Consider the following 21,331-nt stretch of genomic DNA (forward strand, 5'->3'; position numbering starts at 1 on the left):
AGATTGAACCAGAAGGTGGAAGACTCTCTCTCTCTCTCTCTCTCTCTGCCTCTCCTTTTCTCTCCCTGTGTAACTCTGACTTTCAAATAAATAAATAAATCTTAAACAAGCAAACAAAAAGCAGCAGATAGCTGGTACTTTAATCAGACACTTGGATATGGAAATGTAGGTGCCCCGATTGGCAAGTTAAGCTACTGTACCAAATGCCCATACAATAAATAAGAACTACTCAGTATCTCTTATTGTCCAAGGATTCTTGTAAAATCTGTGTAGGTATTTGTAGTTTAAAATATCTGGGGAAATGTTCATTTAAATGATTGAGATATTTTCCTACTCTGCTTTGTTTTATTTAGTAAGTGGTATCTCTGTAAAAACCCCTTGGAAGTTTATCAGAGCTTCTGTCTATTATCAGAGTTAGTGATCATGACTTTATACACTGGCATTGCCGTATCTGCTCGATAGATGAAGAAAGGCAGACCCTGAGAGGAGAAGAGGCTTATGCAAGAAGAAAAGCAAAACCTATAATCCAGATCCTCAAAGTCCTATCCAGAGTTGTTGCCATGATTCCTTTCATGGACATAAGGTAAAATAACAAATAAATAAAAGGAAAATGAAAAACATAGAGTGTTATTAACTCAATGATTAACAGAGAACTCACTTTTTTTTTAAAGCAAAAGTCATTGTTGTATCTTTTCAGTTTTGAAATTTCAGTAGCTTCCCTTTGACCATTATGAAGTTAAAAATTAGAAGTTATTGCTCTAATCTCCTGTGATTCCCTACACAAACCCTAAATTAAAAAAAAAAAAAACAGGACTGACTGAAAACAAACCTATAAACATAGCAATCTTTCCATGCCTCTATGCCTTTCTTGTAGTTTTTCCTCCAAATATCCTTAACCCCCTTTCAATATCTATCATATCTGACCCCTATTTTGCACTAAATTTATCAAATATCAATATAATGCTTTCTGTGTGCTATTTACTATTTGAAAAGATTCACAAATGCTAGTTTAGTTAACCTCATATTAACCCTAGGAGGTTAGTAATAATATCCCATTTTACAGATGAAAAAATTGTAGTACAGAAATTGAAGAACTGAGGCCAAAAGTTCAGAAAGAGGAGTCTGTTTCAAAGTGGGTACTCTTAACCATTACACTGTGTTACATATGCAGCAAAAATTTCAAATTTGAAAAGTGTATCAAATTCAACAAACACTGATGTCTAAAATGGCATGCTACCAAAAGCCTCCCAGTTGTGGAATTCATTACATTATAAATCTACCATCATCTGGAGCCTCGCTCTTATATTTTCAGCCTGAGAAACTTGATAGTTTTCAGCAATAACACCAACAACAGATCCTTTTCTTGGGAGTAGACTAACGATGACTCAGCTCATGAGATTAATATTTCAAACTAGAATGCCAGGATATTAATTTATAACAAGGAATAATAGAACTGTCTATCACATGCAGCAGAGTACTCAGGTCAGCATGGCCAGCCCTCTCTGCTTCTCAACAACCTTGAAAATTCAGATCATTCTTGGCAAGTAGTTTGGTCAACGCATTATTATAACTGGGGACATTCCTTGTATGAGCTTAATGTTCATCAGCATCAACTAGGTTAGTGTGAGCCATTTATATCAAGGTAACAATGGGCTTGACAAGGGGACATGAAGAAGCTGAAATTCATTTGCCCTGTGTCTGGAACATTGCTAGGCTGTCACTGACACCTGTGTTTTCCTTTCAATTCTTTTTCAAGATTCCAGTGTTTGGCCATCCTTTCCTTTTCTGTTTTGTTTTTTTTTTTCTTTTTAATTGTATAGTCATATAGTCAGTTGAATTGTAATGAAACCTGTCAGCCTGAGTCCTTTTCTAGCTCTCTAAGATGGACATTGTGTAATTGTGTTTTCAGGTAATATTTTCTTTTTGTTGATATTCTCAATGACAAAAATACAGCATTTCTTAAACTGAATTATATGATAAATTTTCTTAAGATAAAAGACTAAGTCATATTCATTTTTTCTATTCCCCAAAGAAAGTTCATTTCATAGCACCAAACAGGGCACCTGTGGATGTTTGTTGAGTAACAAAAGTGAATTAATGCATTTTGACTGTGAGCTCTGAAACCAGGTCGTCTGATTTCAAATCACAGCTCCAAAATTTAATGGTGGTATGACTTTGGCAAGTTATTTAACCTTTCTAAACATTAGCGTTCTCATCTGTGAAGTGAATGTAATGATAGTACCCTATCGCCCAGGATTTTTGAGATGGCTAAATACATTAATACATGTTACAAAGTTATAAGTGTACCTGGAATTCCATAGCTATCAGCTACTAGTATCAACATTCTCTCAGAATTTGATAGTATTTTTTAACTTATGTTTTCTAAAAGTGTAACTTGCTTTGAAAAGAGTACAGTTGCTTCATGAATTACATGTCATCATTGAATGATTTATAAAATATCCATTATTTTTGTTATAAGAATTCAGTAAAATGGAAACTCCCATGTATTGCTGGTGGGAATATGTCATAATACAACCTTTATGGAATGCAATTTGGCAATATTTATTAAAAGCTCTGCAAAAGTTCATTCCCTTTAGTCCAGTAACTCCCCTTTTAAAAATTTATCTGTTCAAAAGATGCGGTCAGACATTTGGATTAAACTTAAGCTCGTGGAAATGGTTTGTCACACTCTCATTTGTCAAACCCCTAGGTGAAAATCTCTTAAATGACAAGCAGCAGATTATACAAAATATGTCATATCATTTGATGGAATATTATGTAGCTCTCAAAATGGTGTCATTAATATTATTAGTAGTGTGAGAAATTCCAAAAATAATTTTTAAGGGGGGAATAGGATAATCTACAAAATTATATAAGTGGTGTGATTTACTCTGCACTTAAAAAAAATTTATCATTCAAGCCGGCGCCACAGCTCAATAGGCTAATCCTCCACCTGTGGTGCCAGCACACCGGGTTCTAGTCCCAGTGGGGGCGCCGGATTCTGTCCTGGTTGCCCCTCTTCCAGGACAGCTCTCTGCTGTGGCCAGGGAGTGCAGTGGAAGATGGGCCAAGTCCTTGGGCCCTGCACCCACATGGGAGACCAGGAGAAGCACCTGGCTCCTGGCTTCGGATCAGCACAGTGCGCTGGCCACAGTGGCCATTGCAGGGTGAACCAAAGGAAAAGGAAAACCTTTCTTTCTGTTTCTCTCTCTCTCTCACTGTCCACTCTGCCTGTCAATAGCTAATCCTCCGCCTGCGGCGCCGGCACCCCAGGTTCTAGTCCCGGTTGGGGCACCGGTTCTGTCCTGGTTGTTCCTCTTCCAGTCCAGCTCTCTGCTGTGGCCCGGGAAGGCAGTGGAGGATGGCCCAAGTGCTTGGTCCCTGCACCTGCATGGGAGACCAGGATGAAGCACCTGGCTTTTGGCTTAGGATCGGCACAACGCTACAACCACTTTGGGGGTGAGCCAATGGAAGGAAGACCTTTCTCTCTGTCTCTCTCTCTCTCTCTCTGTCTAACTCTGCCTGTCAAAAAAAAATATATATATATATATATCATTCAAAATAAAGGTGATTAGCTTTAGATAAAGCAACTACAGAGGACTTCTGGTGTTTTTTTCTTTCTGATAATTTGCCTTCAAAAATATCTTCCATGAGTATGTTTTCTAGAACTAAAAATAGTTTCTTCAGAATTATGGCTTTTTGTTTTTTAGAAGTGTGATTTTAAAAGACATTGAATATTAGTTAAATTTAAGTTTTATCATATTCAAGATCTAAAATTTTTAAAGATTTATTTATTTATTTAAAAATCAGAATTACACAGAGAGAGAAGGAGAGGTAGAGAAAGAGAGAGAGGTCTTCGACCTGCTGGTTCACTCCCCAATTGGCCGCAACAGCTGCAGCTTAGCCGATCTGTAGCCAGGAGCTTCTTCAGGGTCTCCCATGCAGGTGCAGGGGCCCAAGCATTTGAGTCATCTTCTACTGCTTTACAAGGCCATAGCAGAGAGCTGGATCTTAAGTGCATCAGCTGGAACTTGACCTGGCGCCCATATGGGGTCCTGGAACTGCAGGTGGCAGCTTTACCTGCTATGCTACAGCACTGGTCCCATCAATATCTAAAGTTTTAAGTGAAGCATCCCTTCAGTTGTATGTCAAAAGTAAGAAGACAGGATTCCTTTAATAAAATATTTTTTTAGAAAACCTTGCACTTATATTTATGTGGGTAAATAACAGTACAAATTTATAGGAATGTATGCTACTACACTTTGAATAATTTGTGACTTTTAAAATTTGCTTTATATGAGTGATGTTGAATACCTTTTCCTTTGATTATTGTGTAATGCTCTTACATGTTTCACTGTTGGACTGCGGTCTTTTTACTTTTTTATTTCTTGAACTCTTTGTTTAGTGGAGCCTGTAAGCCTTTGACTATAATGTAAGTCAAAAATATGTTATCTCAAAAGAATTAAATTTTAAAAGTAAATATTTTGTGACTTTTTTAAAATACATTATTTATTTTGAAAATTTTTGAAACAAGATGAACATCTACCTTTGAACTTCATAAAGAAATCAGTTTATATATGCCAGTTCTTTGGCTGTACTTAATTTAGTAGTTAGTAATAATTCCTTAAAGAATCTTTGAAGAAAAGAGAGGCTTGGGACCCGCATTGTGGCATAGCAGATGAAGCCACCACCTGCAGTGCCAGAATCCCATATGGGTGCCAGTTTGAGTCCTGGCTACTCCACTTGTGATCAGCTCTCTACTGTGGGCTGGGAAAGCAGTGGAAGATGTCCCAAGTCCTTAGGCCCCTGCACCCATGTGGGAGACCTGGAAGAGGCTCCTGGCTCCTGGCTTCGGATTGGTGCAGCTCCAGCCGTTGCAGCCATCTGGGGTGTGAACCAGCAGATGGAAGACCTCTCTCTCTGTCTCTCTGCCTCTCTGCCTCTACTTCTCTCTTTGTGTAACTCTGACTTTGAAATGAATAAATAAATCTTAAAAAAAAAAAAAAAAGGAGAGGCTCTTCCACTAACAATAACAGATCATTGTTTTTAATGGGAAACATAGTACGAATTTTCAACTTCTTGGTTATTGATGAGATCTGTTTTTCTCTTTGTAACCTAGGAGCTGTGAAGGAAGAAATATCCGCTATAGAACATGTAGTAATGTGGTAAGTACAAGACTCAGCGATTGTGATCCTATAATTTTTTTTTTTTTTAGCACTGAGTAGTGCTGAGAAGTTTTATGTATTCTGAACAGGGAATCGATCTATTTTTATTTCACTAAAAAGTGTTTATTTCATGCTATACTGGTTATGCAGCATTAAAAATGGTATTTTTAATGTTATTCAAAGTAAACTTTTAAATAACTTGACCAGACTGAAGTTAACTAGACTGTTCCAAAACAAGGACTCTCTGCATTTCCTCCCTGCTTTGTCTTTTCACAGATAAGTCTCATGAGAGATAAGAGATATGATAAAAAGAGAAATAATTTGGGGTATCAGGAGATAAATATTTGTTAATTAAACTCAGATTTGACAAATTGATTTATTCGTTCAATAAATATTATTCACTGTGTGAAATGCAAATTAGTTCAAAGATAAACAATATAGAGTGATTATTTTAAAACATCTTTAATACAGTAAGTGCTGTAGGAAAGGAAAATAGGTGTGCCCTTAACCATATTCTAGAGTGAAATATGACCGATACTGTAAGAAAAAAAGTAGAAAGTTCTTTGCAAGTTAAAATAAATCAAAAGGTCTTAAAGGAAAAAAATGACTTGAGATAGGTCTTGGAGGCTGTGACTAACCCATTTTGGGTGTGTGGGGATGACAATCAGTCCAAGTACAATGGACATAATAGATAACTTTGAAGGCAGGGCTATTTAAGGTGTCTTCTAAGCAACAATTTTGATGAGATAATGCATAGCAGTATGGAAAATTAAAAATTTGAAGAAATTTTAAGGTTGTATCATAAGGATATTTGAATGTTGGGCTTCTAGGTTTTCATTTTTTTAACTTTTATTTAGTAAATATAAATTTCCAAAGTACAGCTTATGGATTACAATGGCTCCCCTCCCCCCATAACTTCCCTCCCACTCACACCCCTCCCATCTCCCGCTCCCTCTCCCAAGGTTTGCATTAGTGTAGTGAATAATGAAGTCATTAGAGGATTTGCAATGAAAATATGATTCTGTAAAATTTAACTTTAGGATGTTTATTCATGTGAAAATTACCCAGGAACAGAAAATGTCAGTAAAAAGCAATGAGAAAGTAAGCTAGGGGAAAGAGACACAAGATGGATCAACGGTAAGGTTACTCTGCAAGACTTGACAAACATTAGATATTAGAGTGATGGATGGGAAGAGAATATAGGAAAAAAAAGATACATGCATATTTAGAGCCTTTGTACTCACTGAACCTGCTATTCAAGAAGTTCTTTCCTAAAGATTTATGTGCTTGGCATTCTTCGTATTCAAGTTTCAGTTCAAGTGTCACCTCCTCAAAGTGGCTTCATTGACCACCTTTTCTGATGTGTTTGTCTTATTACTCATCACCATCCTTCCCAACAGCCATTCATTTTTTTCTTTCTTTAAAACCAAACTTATTTTCTCTCTACCAACATTTGTCTTATTTTGATCACTTGCTTTCTGTTTCCCCACTGTTAATCTCATTCACTCCCTATCCCCAGTACGTAAGACTGTAGACTAATGCATGGAGCATGTATATTTGTTGAGTGCAAAATTAGTATTCAGGCTTCTGGAAACATGTTAAATGCCATTATCAGAAACAATCAAGTCGGGAGAGTATTAGAGGCAGGAAAATAATAAACTCTATTAAGGAACACTATTGAGATTGACTTGGAAGGCTAGACTTGTAATTGATATATTCAACTAGGACATGAAGTTTTGATGTGGGAAAGAGGTCAGAGCTCAACCCTTAGAAACACAGAGTACGATGGCCGGCGCCGCGGCTCACTAGGCTAATCCTCCGCCTAGCGGCGCCGGCACACCGGGTTCTAGTCCCGGTCGGGGCGCCGGATTCTGTCCCGGTTGCCCCTCTTCCAGGCCAGCTCTCTGCTGTGGCCAGGGAGTGCAGTGGAGGATGGCCCAGGTGCTTGGGCCCTGCACCCCATGGGAGACCAGGAAAAGCACCTGGCTCCTGGCTCCTGCCATCGGATCAGCGCGGTGCGCTGGCCGCAGCGCGCTGGCCGCGGCGGCCATTGGAGGGTGAACCAACGGCAAAGGAAGACCTTTCTCTCTGTCTCTCTCTCTCTCACTGTCCACTCTGCCTGTCAAAAAAATAAATAAATAAATAAATAAATAAATAAAAAAAAAAAAGAAACACAGAGTACGAGACACAAAGTCTGAAGACTTGGAACCACATGTCAGGTATGGAATACAGAATGGTGAGAGAAGGGAACCTTGGACTTTTGTTAAAAAGCCTTCAGATGGAAAGAAGAAATAGAATTGTGTGAGCCACAAAAGCACAAAGAATTCCTGAAAGACATTCAATAGGATAAATGTTGCTAAGAGGTAAGAGACAGAGACAGAGAGAGACAGAAAGACAGAGAGAAAGAGAGAGGGAAGTTTCTACAATGTGTTAAAAACAAAAGCAAGAGTGGAAGGAGTAAGAAGTGTATAATGAGGGGGTGGAGTGGGTGAACATGAGTTATTTTCTTGGTCTGTTTTATGCAGCTATAATAGAAGAGCAGACTAGGTAATGTATACACCATAGAAGTTTATCATTCTTGAGGCTTAGGAGAGCAAGAGCATGGTGCAGGCCCCTGGTGAGGACTTCAATGCCGCATCGTGACATGGCAGAAGGGCAAGCAGACAGGTGCAAGATAGAAAAAATAGGCTGATTCATCCTCCTTATCAGGAACCCACTTGTGCAATGATTAACTCACTCCCATCATAAAGAAATTAATCCAGGCACAAGGGTGGGTTGTTTGCAGGTTGGCTGGTTTCTAATGAGGGACCCCTGAGAAATGAATTGAAATAAGATCGAAGTCAGTGAACTCAAGAGGCTTCCATAGCCTTGGAAACTCATGACTAGAACCTAGGGAGATTTCTGACACCATAAACAAGAGTGTCAAATTGTTAAGTCAACAGCAGGAGTCACTGTGTACTGACTCCTCATGTGGGATCTCTGTCCTTAATGTGTTGTCCGATGTGAATTTATGCTGTAACTAGTACTCAAACAGTATTTTACACTTTATGTTCTGTGTGGGTGCAAACTGATGAAATCTTTACTTAATATATACTAAATCTATCTTCTGTATATAAAGAGAATTGAAAATGAATCTTCATGTGAATGAAATGGGAGAGGGAGCGGGAGATAGGAGGGGTGTGAGTGGGAGGGAAGTTATGGGGGGAAAGCCATTGTAATCCATAAACTGTACTTTGGAAATTATATTTACTAAATAAAAGTTTTTTAAAAATTAAAAAAGAAAAAATAAATAAAAGTAGAAACTGATAGGAGGAGATAGAAGCAAACTGAGAAAAAAAAGGTGAACATAGAAAGATTTTATTTTTTAAAGATTTATCTATTTGAGAGTCAGATTTACACACACACACACACACACACACAGATCTTACATCCACTGGTTCACTCCCAAAATGGCTCATTAATTCTGGATCTTTGCACTCTCCCTACTCAGATATCATATACATTTAAGATACCATTAGTACCATCTCATCTGTATTCTGGGCTTCGGCAACCTTCAATGGTCCCTCTTCTCTCCTCCTGTTTCAGAGGTGAGCTGGATTGCTGCTAAGCTTTAAAATCTGACTCACCATGTTCTTCCTAAGACCACACTCTCTAACCTCACTTTAATTCTCTTTGATGCCCCGCCATTATTTTACTTTGTTTTGTTGGCTTCTACCCAATTTCTCCCATGGCTATTCTGGGCACTTTCTGAAGTCCTATGTGTCTTCTTTATTTTCAGTAGATGACTTAAGACATTTATAGAAAAGCTTGTACTTGTTCATCATGAGCAGTCTCAACTTCTTCTTTTCAAATATTTCTGTGTATGGCCAGTGCTATGGCATGGCGGGTAAAGCTGCTGCCTGTGGTGCTGACATCCCATATGGGCACCTGTTTGAGTCCCAGCTGCTCCACTTCTGATCCAGCTCTCTGCTATGGCCTGGGAAAGCAGTAGAAGATGGCCCAAGTCCTTGGGCCCCTGCACCCATGTGGGAGACCCAGAAGAAGCACCTGGCTCCTGGCTTCGGATTGGTGCAGCTCTGGCCATTGTGGCCAATTGGAGATTGAACCATCGGATGGAAGACCCCCCTCTCTCTCTCTCTGCCTCTCCTCTCTCTGTGTAACTCTGACTTTCAAATAAATAAATACATATTTAAAAAATTAAATGTAGTGTTAAAATATTTATTTGAGTTTTTTGAAGATTTAAAATCAGAGTTAGAGAAGCAGAGACAGAGAGAAAGATCTTTTATCCACTGGTTCACTCCCCAGATGGCTCAATGGCCAGGGCTGAGCCAGGTCCCAGCCAGGAACCAGGAGATTCTTCCAGGTCTCCCACATGGGAGTAGGGGCCCCAGCACTTGGGCCATCTTCTGATGCTTTCCCTGGCCATTAAAAGGGATCTGGATCAGAAGTGGAGCAGCCAGGATGCAAACCAGTGCTGATATGGGATGTTGGCATCACAGGTGACAGCTTTACCTGCTATGCCACAGAGTTAGCCCATAGTTTTTAACTATTTTAAAAAGACACAGACTCTCTATTAGAAGTGGTATGAAAAGTTTTTTTGATGAAAATATGCTTTTGCTCATTTGCTTTTTTATTATAGTCATATCCTAAATAGCATTTTTTAATTCAACTATGATGTTATAGAATCTCTTTAAATTATAATTCTTTCAAGCTTTTAGAATAGTGGAAAGGGTTCAAACCATCCTAAGTACATGAATACCTAAAGAATCATGAGCAGATGTCTGCCTGTTCTTTCCTTAAATTTCTTCAAAAACAGCCCACAACTTCCTTGCTATTGTTATCAGCATTTTCATGGCCATAGGCAGGCTGAGACTCTGACCTAATATTACTTAAAACCCATAGCATTACACAAGCCAAATCTTTACAGCTTATAGTATCAAACTGACACTGAATTTTTATGAGAATCTAAATTCTTCAAATAATTTGAAGAATTTTTTTCTGGATACTGGACATGACAGAAATATTACTGCCAAAAAACAAAAACAAAAACAAAAATCTTTTATAAGAAAGGTTCTCTTCATAATCACGTTCTAGTTTTTCAAACTAATGAGTTCAAGACATTTCAGTTAAATATTCTGACTTAGATATTTAATTTGGAAAAACTGGAGAATCTCTTAGCCAAGCCTACAGGTCACTCTGTAATCCCTGGACAACTTCCTGGGGGCACTTTTGGACCATTTTGCTTTCAAAGATTTGACCTCTTTTCCTATTGTTTTGTAGATCTGTTACATATAAAATTTATTTGGGTTCTTATTCCCAAGGGCCAGCTGAGAGACAGGAAACCTTTCCCTGGTTTCCCAATTGTTCTGGCTTGCCTGAAGTATCAACACCCAGACTTTGAAAAATGTTACCAGTCACTTTGTAGGCACAATATCAATACAAGAAATTTAAAGGTCCCATAGTATTGTCATAGTTCTCATAGTCAGGGTACCCTCATAGTCCTCTTAGCTGGTCCAACAGGACTGTTTTCATTCCTATGGACATAGTTGGTCTAATCATTCCTACTTTATAATTTCCTGATTTTTTTTCCCTAGGGAAGCACCAAGGTCCTCTCTCTTCAGGAGCGAAGATTTAGTAAGGATACTTAGGGGAGAAACAGTAGATATGAACTAGCAAACCAAGTAAGCAGGTCATTTCAGTCACAGAGATTTCACCACAACTGAATGAATCCAGGAGGCCCCCACAAAGATCTCCTTTCATGTTCATTCAACTCAAACCTAAATTTGAACCGATTGAACTGAAATAGACAATATAAATTGACTATAAAAGTGTTTAGAATACTATTAAATTACTTATAAATTTTTTTCTTCACTCTCTTTTTTTTAAAGGTTTATTTATTTTTTTATTTGTGAGGCAGAGTTACAGACAGAGAGGAGAGACAGAGAGGGAGGTCTTCCATCTGCTGGTTCACTCCCCAGATGGCTGCCAAGACCGGAGCTGGGCTAATCTGAAACCAGGAGTCAGAAGCTTCTTCTGGGTTTCCCACATGGGTGCAGGGGCTCATGCCCCTGGTCCACCTTCAATTGCTTTCCTAACCATTAGCAGGGAGCTTGATCGGAAGTGGAGCAGCCTAGATACAAATCGGTGCCCAGGTCGGGGCTCAGGCCCCTTTGTTCCCTATCTTTAAGCTTTCCATGAGTTGGTATTTTGAAAATAGTGACCATCATTAGCAATATAACAGGTAAAAGTGCTTGTGGTAGCTGGTAGCACTCTTAAATTCTTTATTAATATTTGTTGCCCCACTGGAACATTTCTCTTTCAATAAGGATTTATTTAGTTGTTTGAAAGGCAGTTACAGGAGAAGAGAGACAGAGAGATATTCCATCTGCTGATTCACTCCCCATTAAATGGTAGGGGTGGGGCCAGGACAAAGCCAGGAACCAGGAGCTTTTTCTGGGTCTCCCACATCGTGGCAGGAGTCCAAGCACTTGGGCCGCCCTTCCCAGGCTTATTAACAGGGATCTGGCAGTGGAGGAGCCAAAACTCAAACCAGTGCCCATATCAGTTGCTGGCATCACAGGCAGGGGCTTAACCCACTGCTGTACAGTGCCAGCCTGGGATATTTCAATATTATTAAAACAAAACTACTTGTTGAGTCCAAGACTTATCCTCCAGTTTAGGATACATTGGAAAATAAGATCAGGACCCAGGTCTCCTGAAGCATTTGCTTTAATGGAGGAAGACAGATTACAAATGTTTATATTAGTTATTTCAAAGGGAAAATAGTGGGTGGTGGTCAGTGCTCTACAAAGAATTAACTGATTTATGGACATTTCAGATTGGATGAAAGGGGAAGTCGATTTGAGGAGTGACATTTGAATGACAAAGAGGGCCCTGCTATGTGAACATCTGAGGAAGAGCAATGCAGGTAGAAAGAACAGCTGCATCAGAAGGGCTTGGTGTGTTGCAGGAATCAGACCAGCATAGCCAGAGCCTAGTAAGCAAGAGAAAGTGTGTTGGAAGATAAGAAACAGTAAAACCAAGGGTACGCATGACCTAGATCACGAGGGACATTATAAAGTGTTTAGATCATATTTTAAGTATACAAGGTAGCTTCTGGACAATTTTTTTAAAGATTTATTTTATTTATTTGAAAGAGTTACAGAGAGAGGTAGAGACAGAGAGAGAGGTCTTCATTCGCTGGTTCACTCCCCACATGGCCGCAATGGCTGGAGCTGTGCAGATCTGAAGCCAGGAGCCCAGGAGCTTCTTCCAGGTCTTCCACACGGGTGCAGGCCATAGCAGAGAACTGGAGCAGCCGGGACCAGAACTGGCGCTGCAGGTGGAGAATTAACCTACTGTGCCATGGTGCCAGCCCTGTACATGGATGTTTTTAAAGTGCACCAAAATAAACCTCTTTTAATTACATTTTCCACATTTTTTGAACTACATTTGTACACTGTTCTTTAATTTCCTTCTCTCCTCTGACAGGATATTCTTTCTGGAAGACTACTGATTTTTAAAAAATGAAAATTCAATCACCTTAAAATTCTGAAGATCTGTGTTACTCTCTGGCATCATGGGGCACTTCTAATTGTTTTGCCAAATGATGAGCTCCAGGTATTCTGGAACAAGAACTTTAAATTTCTTCTCTGGCAGAACTGCAGTATTGTAGTGCCTTGCACTGGATAAAGTACATAAAAGCAGGCTTTCTCTACAGTGCTCAGTTTTTAGGCTGGACAGTGAGGTCTCTGGCAGCTACAATGCCTGGCTGTTATTTGACCAGACAAGTGCCCAGCTGAAATTGCTATATATCCCCAGCATCATATCCCAGAAGACCAACCAGTCAGTATCTCCCATAAGAAGTCTAACTTACCACCAAGCTGGGACAAATGTGGAGTGGTGACTAAACTAATTATAGGACTTCATGGTTTGCATGCGTGTTTTTTCTTTGTGAACTTGAAAAAAAAATTGCTATAGCGAGAACAAAAATATATTCTTTAAGGGACCCATTGTCAAAAACTTTCGAGTTTCCCTGATTTGGCCCACAGTTGGTTGTTTTAAATAATAAAATGAGACCAAGGGAAGCAGTTTTTCAGAAGAGGGAAACGATGAGCGACTTTTATTGGTTCTCTGAGGACAGAGCCCCTGTCCTATCTGTGATAGCATCAGCGCTAACTACGTTTTGAGCATCTTGCAAACCATGTCTAAACCTACAGGCACAGCCTGCCCTGTGGACAACTGGAGGTTAATTTTGGTTCAAAACACATCATTTCCTTTTCACTAAACACTGAGCGTTTAGAATAATGGTTGAAAATATTCACAGCAATTACTCTGGGAAAAAAACCCTCGTCTTTTATGACAACTGTTTTATCATTTGTGGCATAAAGAAATAAACATTTTTTAATGATTCGCAGATCCCTTCATTCTGGGGATCTGGTGGCTGTAGTTCTCTGTGCAGCACTTGCTGCCAGGCAGCTGGCCAAGTTTATTGGGTGCCCCGCACTCCAGTGGGTCGGGTCTTCTGCCTTTCTTTCCCCCTCGACGTTTTCCTGACTGCTGCACATTGCGTGCTTAACGCTTTTCCTGACATTCTTTATTAGGCTCCTCATTCTCTCTGCTCTTTCTTTCTCCTTCCATGTTCTCAATTTCTTATCCTCTGCCTCAGCTGTTACTCTCTGTGGGGTGGGGGGAGGGAGGAGTCTGCTATAAACACTACTCAGGGAAAGAACATAAGCTTGGGAGCTCTGTTACCAACTCTTTGCTGTAGGACAATCTGTTTTACTTCTCAGAACCTAAGTTTTCTAAGAAGTCATAATGTGGAAATCAGAGTAATAAGAAATAGGATTTATTCATATTAGTTCAATAGTGGAAATATATGGGAGATACTCTGAAAATATTAGTTCTTTCTTCCACATTATCTTCACAAAAATAAGTGACAGCCTTATAGGAGACAGGCCAGTGGAACAACAACCCGCAGTATCCCATCAGCATCAAATATTTTGTTCCTGAAGAGTTAACTAAGGAAAATGTCACTCATGTTCTTAATTCAAGGTAACAGGAAAAGCTATAAATTTGGGGGGAAAACTTAAAATACATTCATATGACTGCATCTGCTTCATGGCAGCCTCTGGGGACATTTTTCCCAAAGCTTATTACAGTTAGTTGTTTTTATTTTTTAAGGTATATACCCAAAATAATTTCTTTAAACTTTTTTCCAGTTCATTTTATTTTTCTCAAAAACAGAGATGTTAGTGTCACAAACAGAAATGCATGAAATTGATCATATTTTCATTTACATGGGTATGATTCACTGAAGCAAGATTTATAACCATATACCAAATGATACGATTTGCTTTTTCATAAGTCAGCATCATCCCATAAGATATCCAAAATGGCCTTTGAGTGACAAGGGCTGACTTTTCCCGATTGAAGAGTCACATTTTCTAGTATCACACTCGTGTGACACTGACTGACAGGCAGTCTCGTTCTTTTCTTGTGAATTCATGGCTAATGTCAAGCATCTACTTCCCTAAGGCTCTTAGCAAGAACAAGAATGCCTATCTGTTCAGCTCAAAAGTTGTTTCCTTCAGTGCTGCCATGACAGTTGGCATACTGAGGCTCTCAGAAGACAAAGTTCTTCTATACTTTTTGCAGGTGTATCTCTTATCACTAATGGTGCCATACTGACTTCATGGATTTTTGAAGAAAAGAAAAATCCTTTATCAGTTGAACTTTCAGCTGATGAAGATGAAATAATGAGTGTATCATTTTCTACAGCCTTGGTACTTCCTGGAGAAACGCTGACATGAACTCATCTCTCAGTGACGTCCATGATCTTGGGAAAACAGCTTTCACCTCCTTTTGTCACAATCATCCTTATTGAAAAGGACAGATAAAGACTGATCACATACCTCAAAGAAATCCTGGTAAAGTCATACATCCAAAGAATACTGAATTAGAGAGAAACTAGAATAGTTTGGGTATCTGCCATGTACCAGACATGGTGTCTACTGACTTTTCAACCCTTCATTTAATTCTCACAACCACCCTCAAAAGTGAATGTCACCCTAACTTTACAGATAAAGAAATCAGAATATTTAAGAGATGAAAAACCTTATCTAGCTCTCATAGCTAAGGAATGGCCATGCTGAGTTTGTAAATGCCAAAACCCAGGCTCAGTTCACCAAAACACAAGAGGGTGTAGAGATGATCTAAACCAATTCCCATTTAGCAAATAACAAAACAGAAATACAAAAAAGTTTAAGCCTCAAGCCATATTTACAACATATGCTCTTTTTTAAAAAAAAGAGATTCAAGCAAGTTTACTTTAGCAATTGTAACTCTGTAAAACTTGAAGTATATGAACTGCTGAGAATTTTTAATGCACAAATTAAGAACAGCAGCAAAAGCAAGTCCAAGAATCCTTGCTGCTGCAAACACCCCCAATTCCCTTCCCTTTGAGCTCTGCCTGTCAAAAGGATATAAATTTATTAAGTCAGTGCTCTACAGAATGTACTTTCCCAAGTCCTACTTTCTGAATTTCAAAAGATGTGTCCTGGCCTCTAGTGAACCAGATACAAGCTTGAAACAGGGATTTGACAGTGATTTAGAAAGAAATTACTACTGCAGTTCATCCCTTGGCACAGGGCCTTGTGGAATGAAACCAAACAGGCTGCCATGCATAGGTTACTAACGTGCAAATACTTGCCTGTGCTCAGCCTGGTTTCCTTGAGCCTAGAAATAATAAAACCCATCAAATCTTCTGATTAACACCAAGATGTGTTGAAATTCGAACAACATACACTCTGGGATTTTCCCTCTGAGGGCTCACTTGTAGACTTCTCCACTGAGTCCAGTGAGCAAGGGCCATTAGTTACTTACTTAACTAACTTTTGTACTGTATTGCAGTTCTAAGAATCATGCCTTTCCTGTTTTTCTCTTCCTCTGAAGCATGTTCTTACTTTTCAGAGACAATTGTGAGATAAAGACTTTTCTATGTGGTCTTGCTATATTTTTCTTTTCAGTCTTGTGAGGAGCAGTAACTGCACATGGTTCTTAGAGGGTATTTAGAGTTTCCAATGCAGTTTAGGGTTTTGAGTGAAACATGGTCATCACAGAAGGAGGCGGTGGGAAGCATTACTTAGATTCCTTTTCCTCTGAATCTTCACTCAGTAAATACACTCCACCACTCATATCCTATAACATGCCTTCCTCTTTTTCCAAAGCAGTATATTCCTTACCCAAAACTCCTTCCTTCTCCAAAGAGAAGTTTTAAAATTATATGTCACTATATTTCTCCGTGTCATTTATAACTTTTTCATTTTCTTTCCTTTAAAATATTGCTGGGAATTGTTTACTTTGGCTTCCTAACAATATTGGGAGTAATGCAGATAAGCCTCTTGGTTCTTAGAAGACTGTAGTTTGAAAAACGATGTTCAACCTTCTTGCTATGCAGCCACATTGGTTTCTTGACTTGGTAATGAGGACCACAGAGCCAGGTTTCTAGGCACACTGCCTATTTCATCTGGAACATCTGCTTTTTCCTGTTCTATTTATTGGTGTTCTGTGCAAGATTTGTTTGGCATGGGAGGGAAAAGAGTTCTAGAACAAAGAAAGAGTTTGATAACCCCTGCTTTATAATATACTCCCAAGCCATCAGCTAGTTTGTGCATGATTGTTTCTAGGGGAGAAATGCTCCATTTTACGGATTTTCTTTACAATTCTAATTGCCAGAAAAGTGTTTCTTTTTTTAAGCTTGTTTATTTATTTGAAAGCGTTACAGAGAGAGTGAGCGAGCGAGAGAGGATTGATCTTCCATCTGCTGGTTCACTCCCCAGATGGTCACAACTGCAAGGGCTAAGCTAGGCTAAAGCTGGGAGCCAAGAACCTCAATGAGATCTCCCATGTGCATGTCAGGGGCCCAAGCACTTGGGCCATCTTCTGCTGCTTTTCCCAGGCTATTAACAGGGAGCTGGAGTGGAACAGCCAGGACATGAACTGGCACCCACATAGGATGCTGGCATCATAGGCGGTGGCTTTACCTGCTACGCTGCAACACTGGCTCCAGAAAGTGTTTCCTATAGTGAGCTGATATGTACTTTCCTGTTACTGTTGAATTCAACAGATAGTAATTCACTATGTGCAAGACTTTGCCATAACAGATGATGAAAATAAAAAGATAAGACTTTCTATTCTCCAGTCTTTTCAAATTGGAAGGAAGGAGAGGAGAAATATAAAACTGTATTTATAATACAGTACATAATACGGTAAATCAGAAATGAAATTATATGAGAAAAGCTTAGATCATCCTTACTCAATCTATTAATTATCTCCTTTCCAAACAGAGGTCTCAGATAAAGTAAAAAATTATAAAATCAATGGCATTCAGGTTGAAGTGTTGTAAATATTTTTGTTTTTTTAATAATATGGAATATGACAAGTTTCAAAAGAACAAAAAATGATAGCGTAGCTGGATTCAAATGTGAAATAAAAATGCCCATGGACCAAAAACAGAGTGTAAATGCAAGATGGTGAACTGCCGATACCACAGCTTTTTGGCTCCAAAACACAAAGAAAGCAAACATTGGCAGTGGCTCAATACCAGGGCTAAGCTCATTTCACAGGAAAAGCAAGACCTAAGCCAAGAAGAGAACCTGATGTCAGGAGCTTCTCTGTTATGAAGAAAAGTCATGAGATAAAAAAAAAAAAAGTGACCTATTGCCTGGGATGAGAGATTTATCTGCAGTTGTGAATCTAAAGGAGGCTGTTTGGTGGACATAGCTATCAAATCATGAACTAAAACTTTACCAAGCTACACTTTAGCTCTGGGACTTGCAATTATAGATTAAAACCCAGAATTCCAGCATAATATCTGATTTTGGACTAGGGCTGTGTGAACCACATGGAGATAATCATAAAGCTATTAGTAGGCAAAAACAGAGAGAAAAAAGAAAAATTAAAACCTTTCTACTACAATGAGCCTGCAAATAAAAATTCCAAGATACATGAAAGAAATATAACAGGAAAGCCAATGAAATTAATGTTCACTCCAGATAAAATTGTATAGAATGATTTGACAAAGACTGTAAAATTGATAAAGTTGGTCCTCATTATTCAAGGATTCTAGTATTGTGAGCCCATCTACTCATTAAAGCTTATTTGTAACCCCCAACTAAATACTTGTGGTGTTTTTGTGGTCCATCATGGGCTCGTGAAGAGTAGGGAAAACTTTGAGTTGCCCACAATTAATATTTGCAGCTATGATTGAACAAGGTGACCCTCTGCCTCCTTGTTTCAAGTCTCATACTATAATCAAGTGTCCTTTCTGCATTCTAGTCAGTTTCAAGTCTCTCACATTCATTCTTGTACACTTTTGGGTCATTTCACTGGTTGAAATGACTCTAAGCACTGTGCTGATGTACTGCACAGCATTTTTAAGCTCAAGAAGGCTGTGATGTGCCCCATGTAGAAAATACATGTGTTAGATAAGCTTCCTTCAGCCATGAATTATAGTGTTTTTGGATGTGGGTTCAATGTTAAGTAATCAACAATATGAGGATACTTCCAAAAGTTTATAGTAAAATGGATTTTAAAAATAAGTTTCATGGGGCCAGCGCTGTGGCTCAGCAGGTTAGCACCCTGTCCTGAAGTGCCGGCATCCCATATGGGCGCCAGTTCTAGTCCCGGCTGCTCCACTTCCAATCCAGCTCTCAATAAGGCTTGGGAAAGCAGTAGAAGATGGCCCAAGTCCTTGGGCCCCTGCACCTATGTGGGAGACCCAGAAGAAGCTCCTGGCTCCTGGCTTCGGATCTGTGCAGCTCCGGCCGTTGTGGCCAGTTGGAGAGTGAACCATCAGATGGAAGACCTCTCTCTCTCTCTTTCTCTCTCTCTCTGTCTGCCTCTCCTCTCTCTGTGTAACTCTGACTTTCAAATAAATAAATAAATCTTTAAAAAAAGAAGTTTGAAACAAAAAATGCCTGAAATCATGCATAATTTTTCCAAAAGGTACATTTTCCATGTAACTTGTAAAGACCCTACGTATTATATAAAGCATCTATGAATAGTAACACACGTAAAATAAAGTTGTCTATTGATTAATTGACTAAAATAGTGACCAGAAGCTCAGAGGAACTGTATTTTTCCTGCAATTGATTTTTCAGTACTTGCTAATTCAGTGTAGATGATGTCTTTATAGAATGTAACTACCACAAATAATGAGAATTGACTTTTTTTTCAAGAAACGCAGTTAGGTATAGTTAAAGTGCCTATCAACCATATTAGAGTGCCCAGGTTCAAGACCCACCTCCAGCTCCTGACTCCAGCTTCCCACTAATGCAGGCCATGAGAGGCAACAGGTGATGTCTCAAAGAACTGGGACCCTGTCACCTAAATAGAAGACATGGACAGTGTCCCTGGCTTGCAGTTTTAATCCCTGTCCAGTTCCAGCTATTGCAAGTGTTTGGGGAATAAAGCAGCCATTGGGAGCTGGCTTACTCGCTCACTCTCTCTCCCCCCAACAAAAAAAAAGAAAAGCATTAAAGAGTAATATCTATTATAAATATGAGGAATATATTAGTGATTAAGACAGAAATAAAATAAAAATGCATAAAGAAAATAAAGTATTAGAATTTTGCAATAAAAATATAGTCATTAAAATTAGAATCTCAGTAGTTAAGAAGATTCCAGACTAGGGAAAAAAAGAGAATTAGTAAGAATATATATGAAACCACACTTAAGAGATAAAAAAAAGTAAATTATGATTTTTTGGTACATCTAATAGGAGTTTCTAGAAAAGAATGGGGGGAATGTCATTTAGAGTATTCCAGAAAGTAAAAAAAATGACTAAAGTCCTCAGGCTAGAAACAAAGTACTCAATAGGAAATATAAAAATGCATGGCCTGCCTCTACATATAAAGTCATATTAAAAATGAACCATAAGAGGGAGATGGGAAAGAAAGAGGGAGGTGGGATGGGAGTTGGGGGGTATGGGAAGAAAGAATCATTATATTCCTACAGTTGAATCTATGTAAAGATGCATTCATTAAATAAAAATGTAAAAAAATGCATGGCCAGACATGTCATATTCCAACATCAGAAAGTCCAAATTTAAGGATAAAGGGAAAATATTAAACACTACCGAAGAAAACATTACCACAAAATGATGAAAATTAGACTACTGACAGAAACGTCCAGTCACAATAGAGCCTCGAAGTTAATGAGTAGTATCCTCAAAGAACCAATGAAAAAATGTCAGAATAGAATTGTGTATACTTAGCTAACAATCAACAGTAAAAGTAAGGCCTAGTGTTATGATGCAGCTAGTTAAGCCACCACCTGTGACACTAGCATTCCAAATCTGAGTGCTAGTTCAAGTCCCAGCTGCTCTGATTCTGATTCAGCTTCTTGCCACTGCACCTGGAAGGCAGTAGAAAATTGCCCAAGTACTTGGGTTCCTGCCAGCCATGTCTGAGACCAAAACAGAGTCCTTGGCTCCTGGCTTCAGCCTGGCTTAGAGCTGACTGTTGCAGCTGTTTAGGAGTAAAAATCACAAGCTGTGGCCTAATCCACTGCACCACAATACTGGCCCCTATGCATGTTGTTACACTGCTGCTCTTCGAAGTCTGGTTGTTTTGTTCCAATGAGTATCTGAGAGTATTGAATTTCTCCAATTCCTTAAATCTAAGCCTTCACCTCATGAGTTACAATGGCCACTGAAACGTGAGTTGAAGTGACAGATGTTACATTCAGCAAGAATCAATCCAGTGCTAATATGGCCATTTTTGAGCTCACTCTTCCTTATTCTGATGACCAAGAAGACTGTGTGTCCTCTAAACTTTGCTTCTCAAAGGGTAGTTTGGGGTCCCAGCAGCCTCAACATCAGTCTTGTTCCTGTTAGAATTGGATAATCTCAGGTTCGATCCCAGGTCTGATCTCCAGTTTAACAAGGTCTCCAGGGACTCATGTGTACACTCAATTTCAAGAGCTGTTGTTCTATCAAATGGTGCATCCTCTTTCAGCATAGTCACTGTGCTCTGGGAAGGCAGACATTATGTGAGTAACAAATAAATCTTGGCCGGCGCCGCGGCTCACTAGGCTAATCCTCCGCCTAGCGGCGCTGGCACACCGGGTTCTAGTCCCGGTCGGGGCGCCGGATTCTGTCCCGG

The 21,331-nt window shown here is 39.2% G+C and overlaps 1 protein-coding gene across 6 annotated transcripts in view; it reads left to right on the top strand.

Moving 5' to 3' along the window:
- Window positions 1-21,331, top strand: part of ADAMTSL1 (ADAMTS like 1) — a 1,062,044-nt gene that overhangs the window by 677,718 nt on the left and 362,995 nt on the right. For all 6 annotated transcript variants that reach the window (XM_008254434.4, XM_008254437.4, XM_008254438.4 and 3 more), the window contains one exon: window positions 5,120-5,165. In XM_008254434.4, the coding sequence (XP_008252656.3) occupies window positions 5,120-5,165 (46 nt within the window). The remainder of the gene's footprint in view (window positions 1-5,119; window positions 5,166-21,331) is intronic.

This window comes from Oryctolagus cuniculus, chromosome 1 (genome assembly GCF_964237555.1).
Source record: "Oryctolagus cuniculus chromosome 1, mOryCun1.1, whole genome shotgun sequence".
Classification (NCBI taxonomy): domain Eukaryota; kingdom Metazoa; phylum Chordata; class Mammalia; order Lagomorpha; family Leporidae; genus Oryctolagus; species Oryctolagus cuniculus.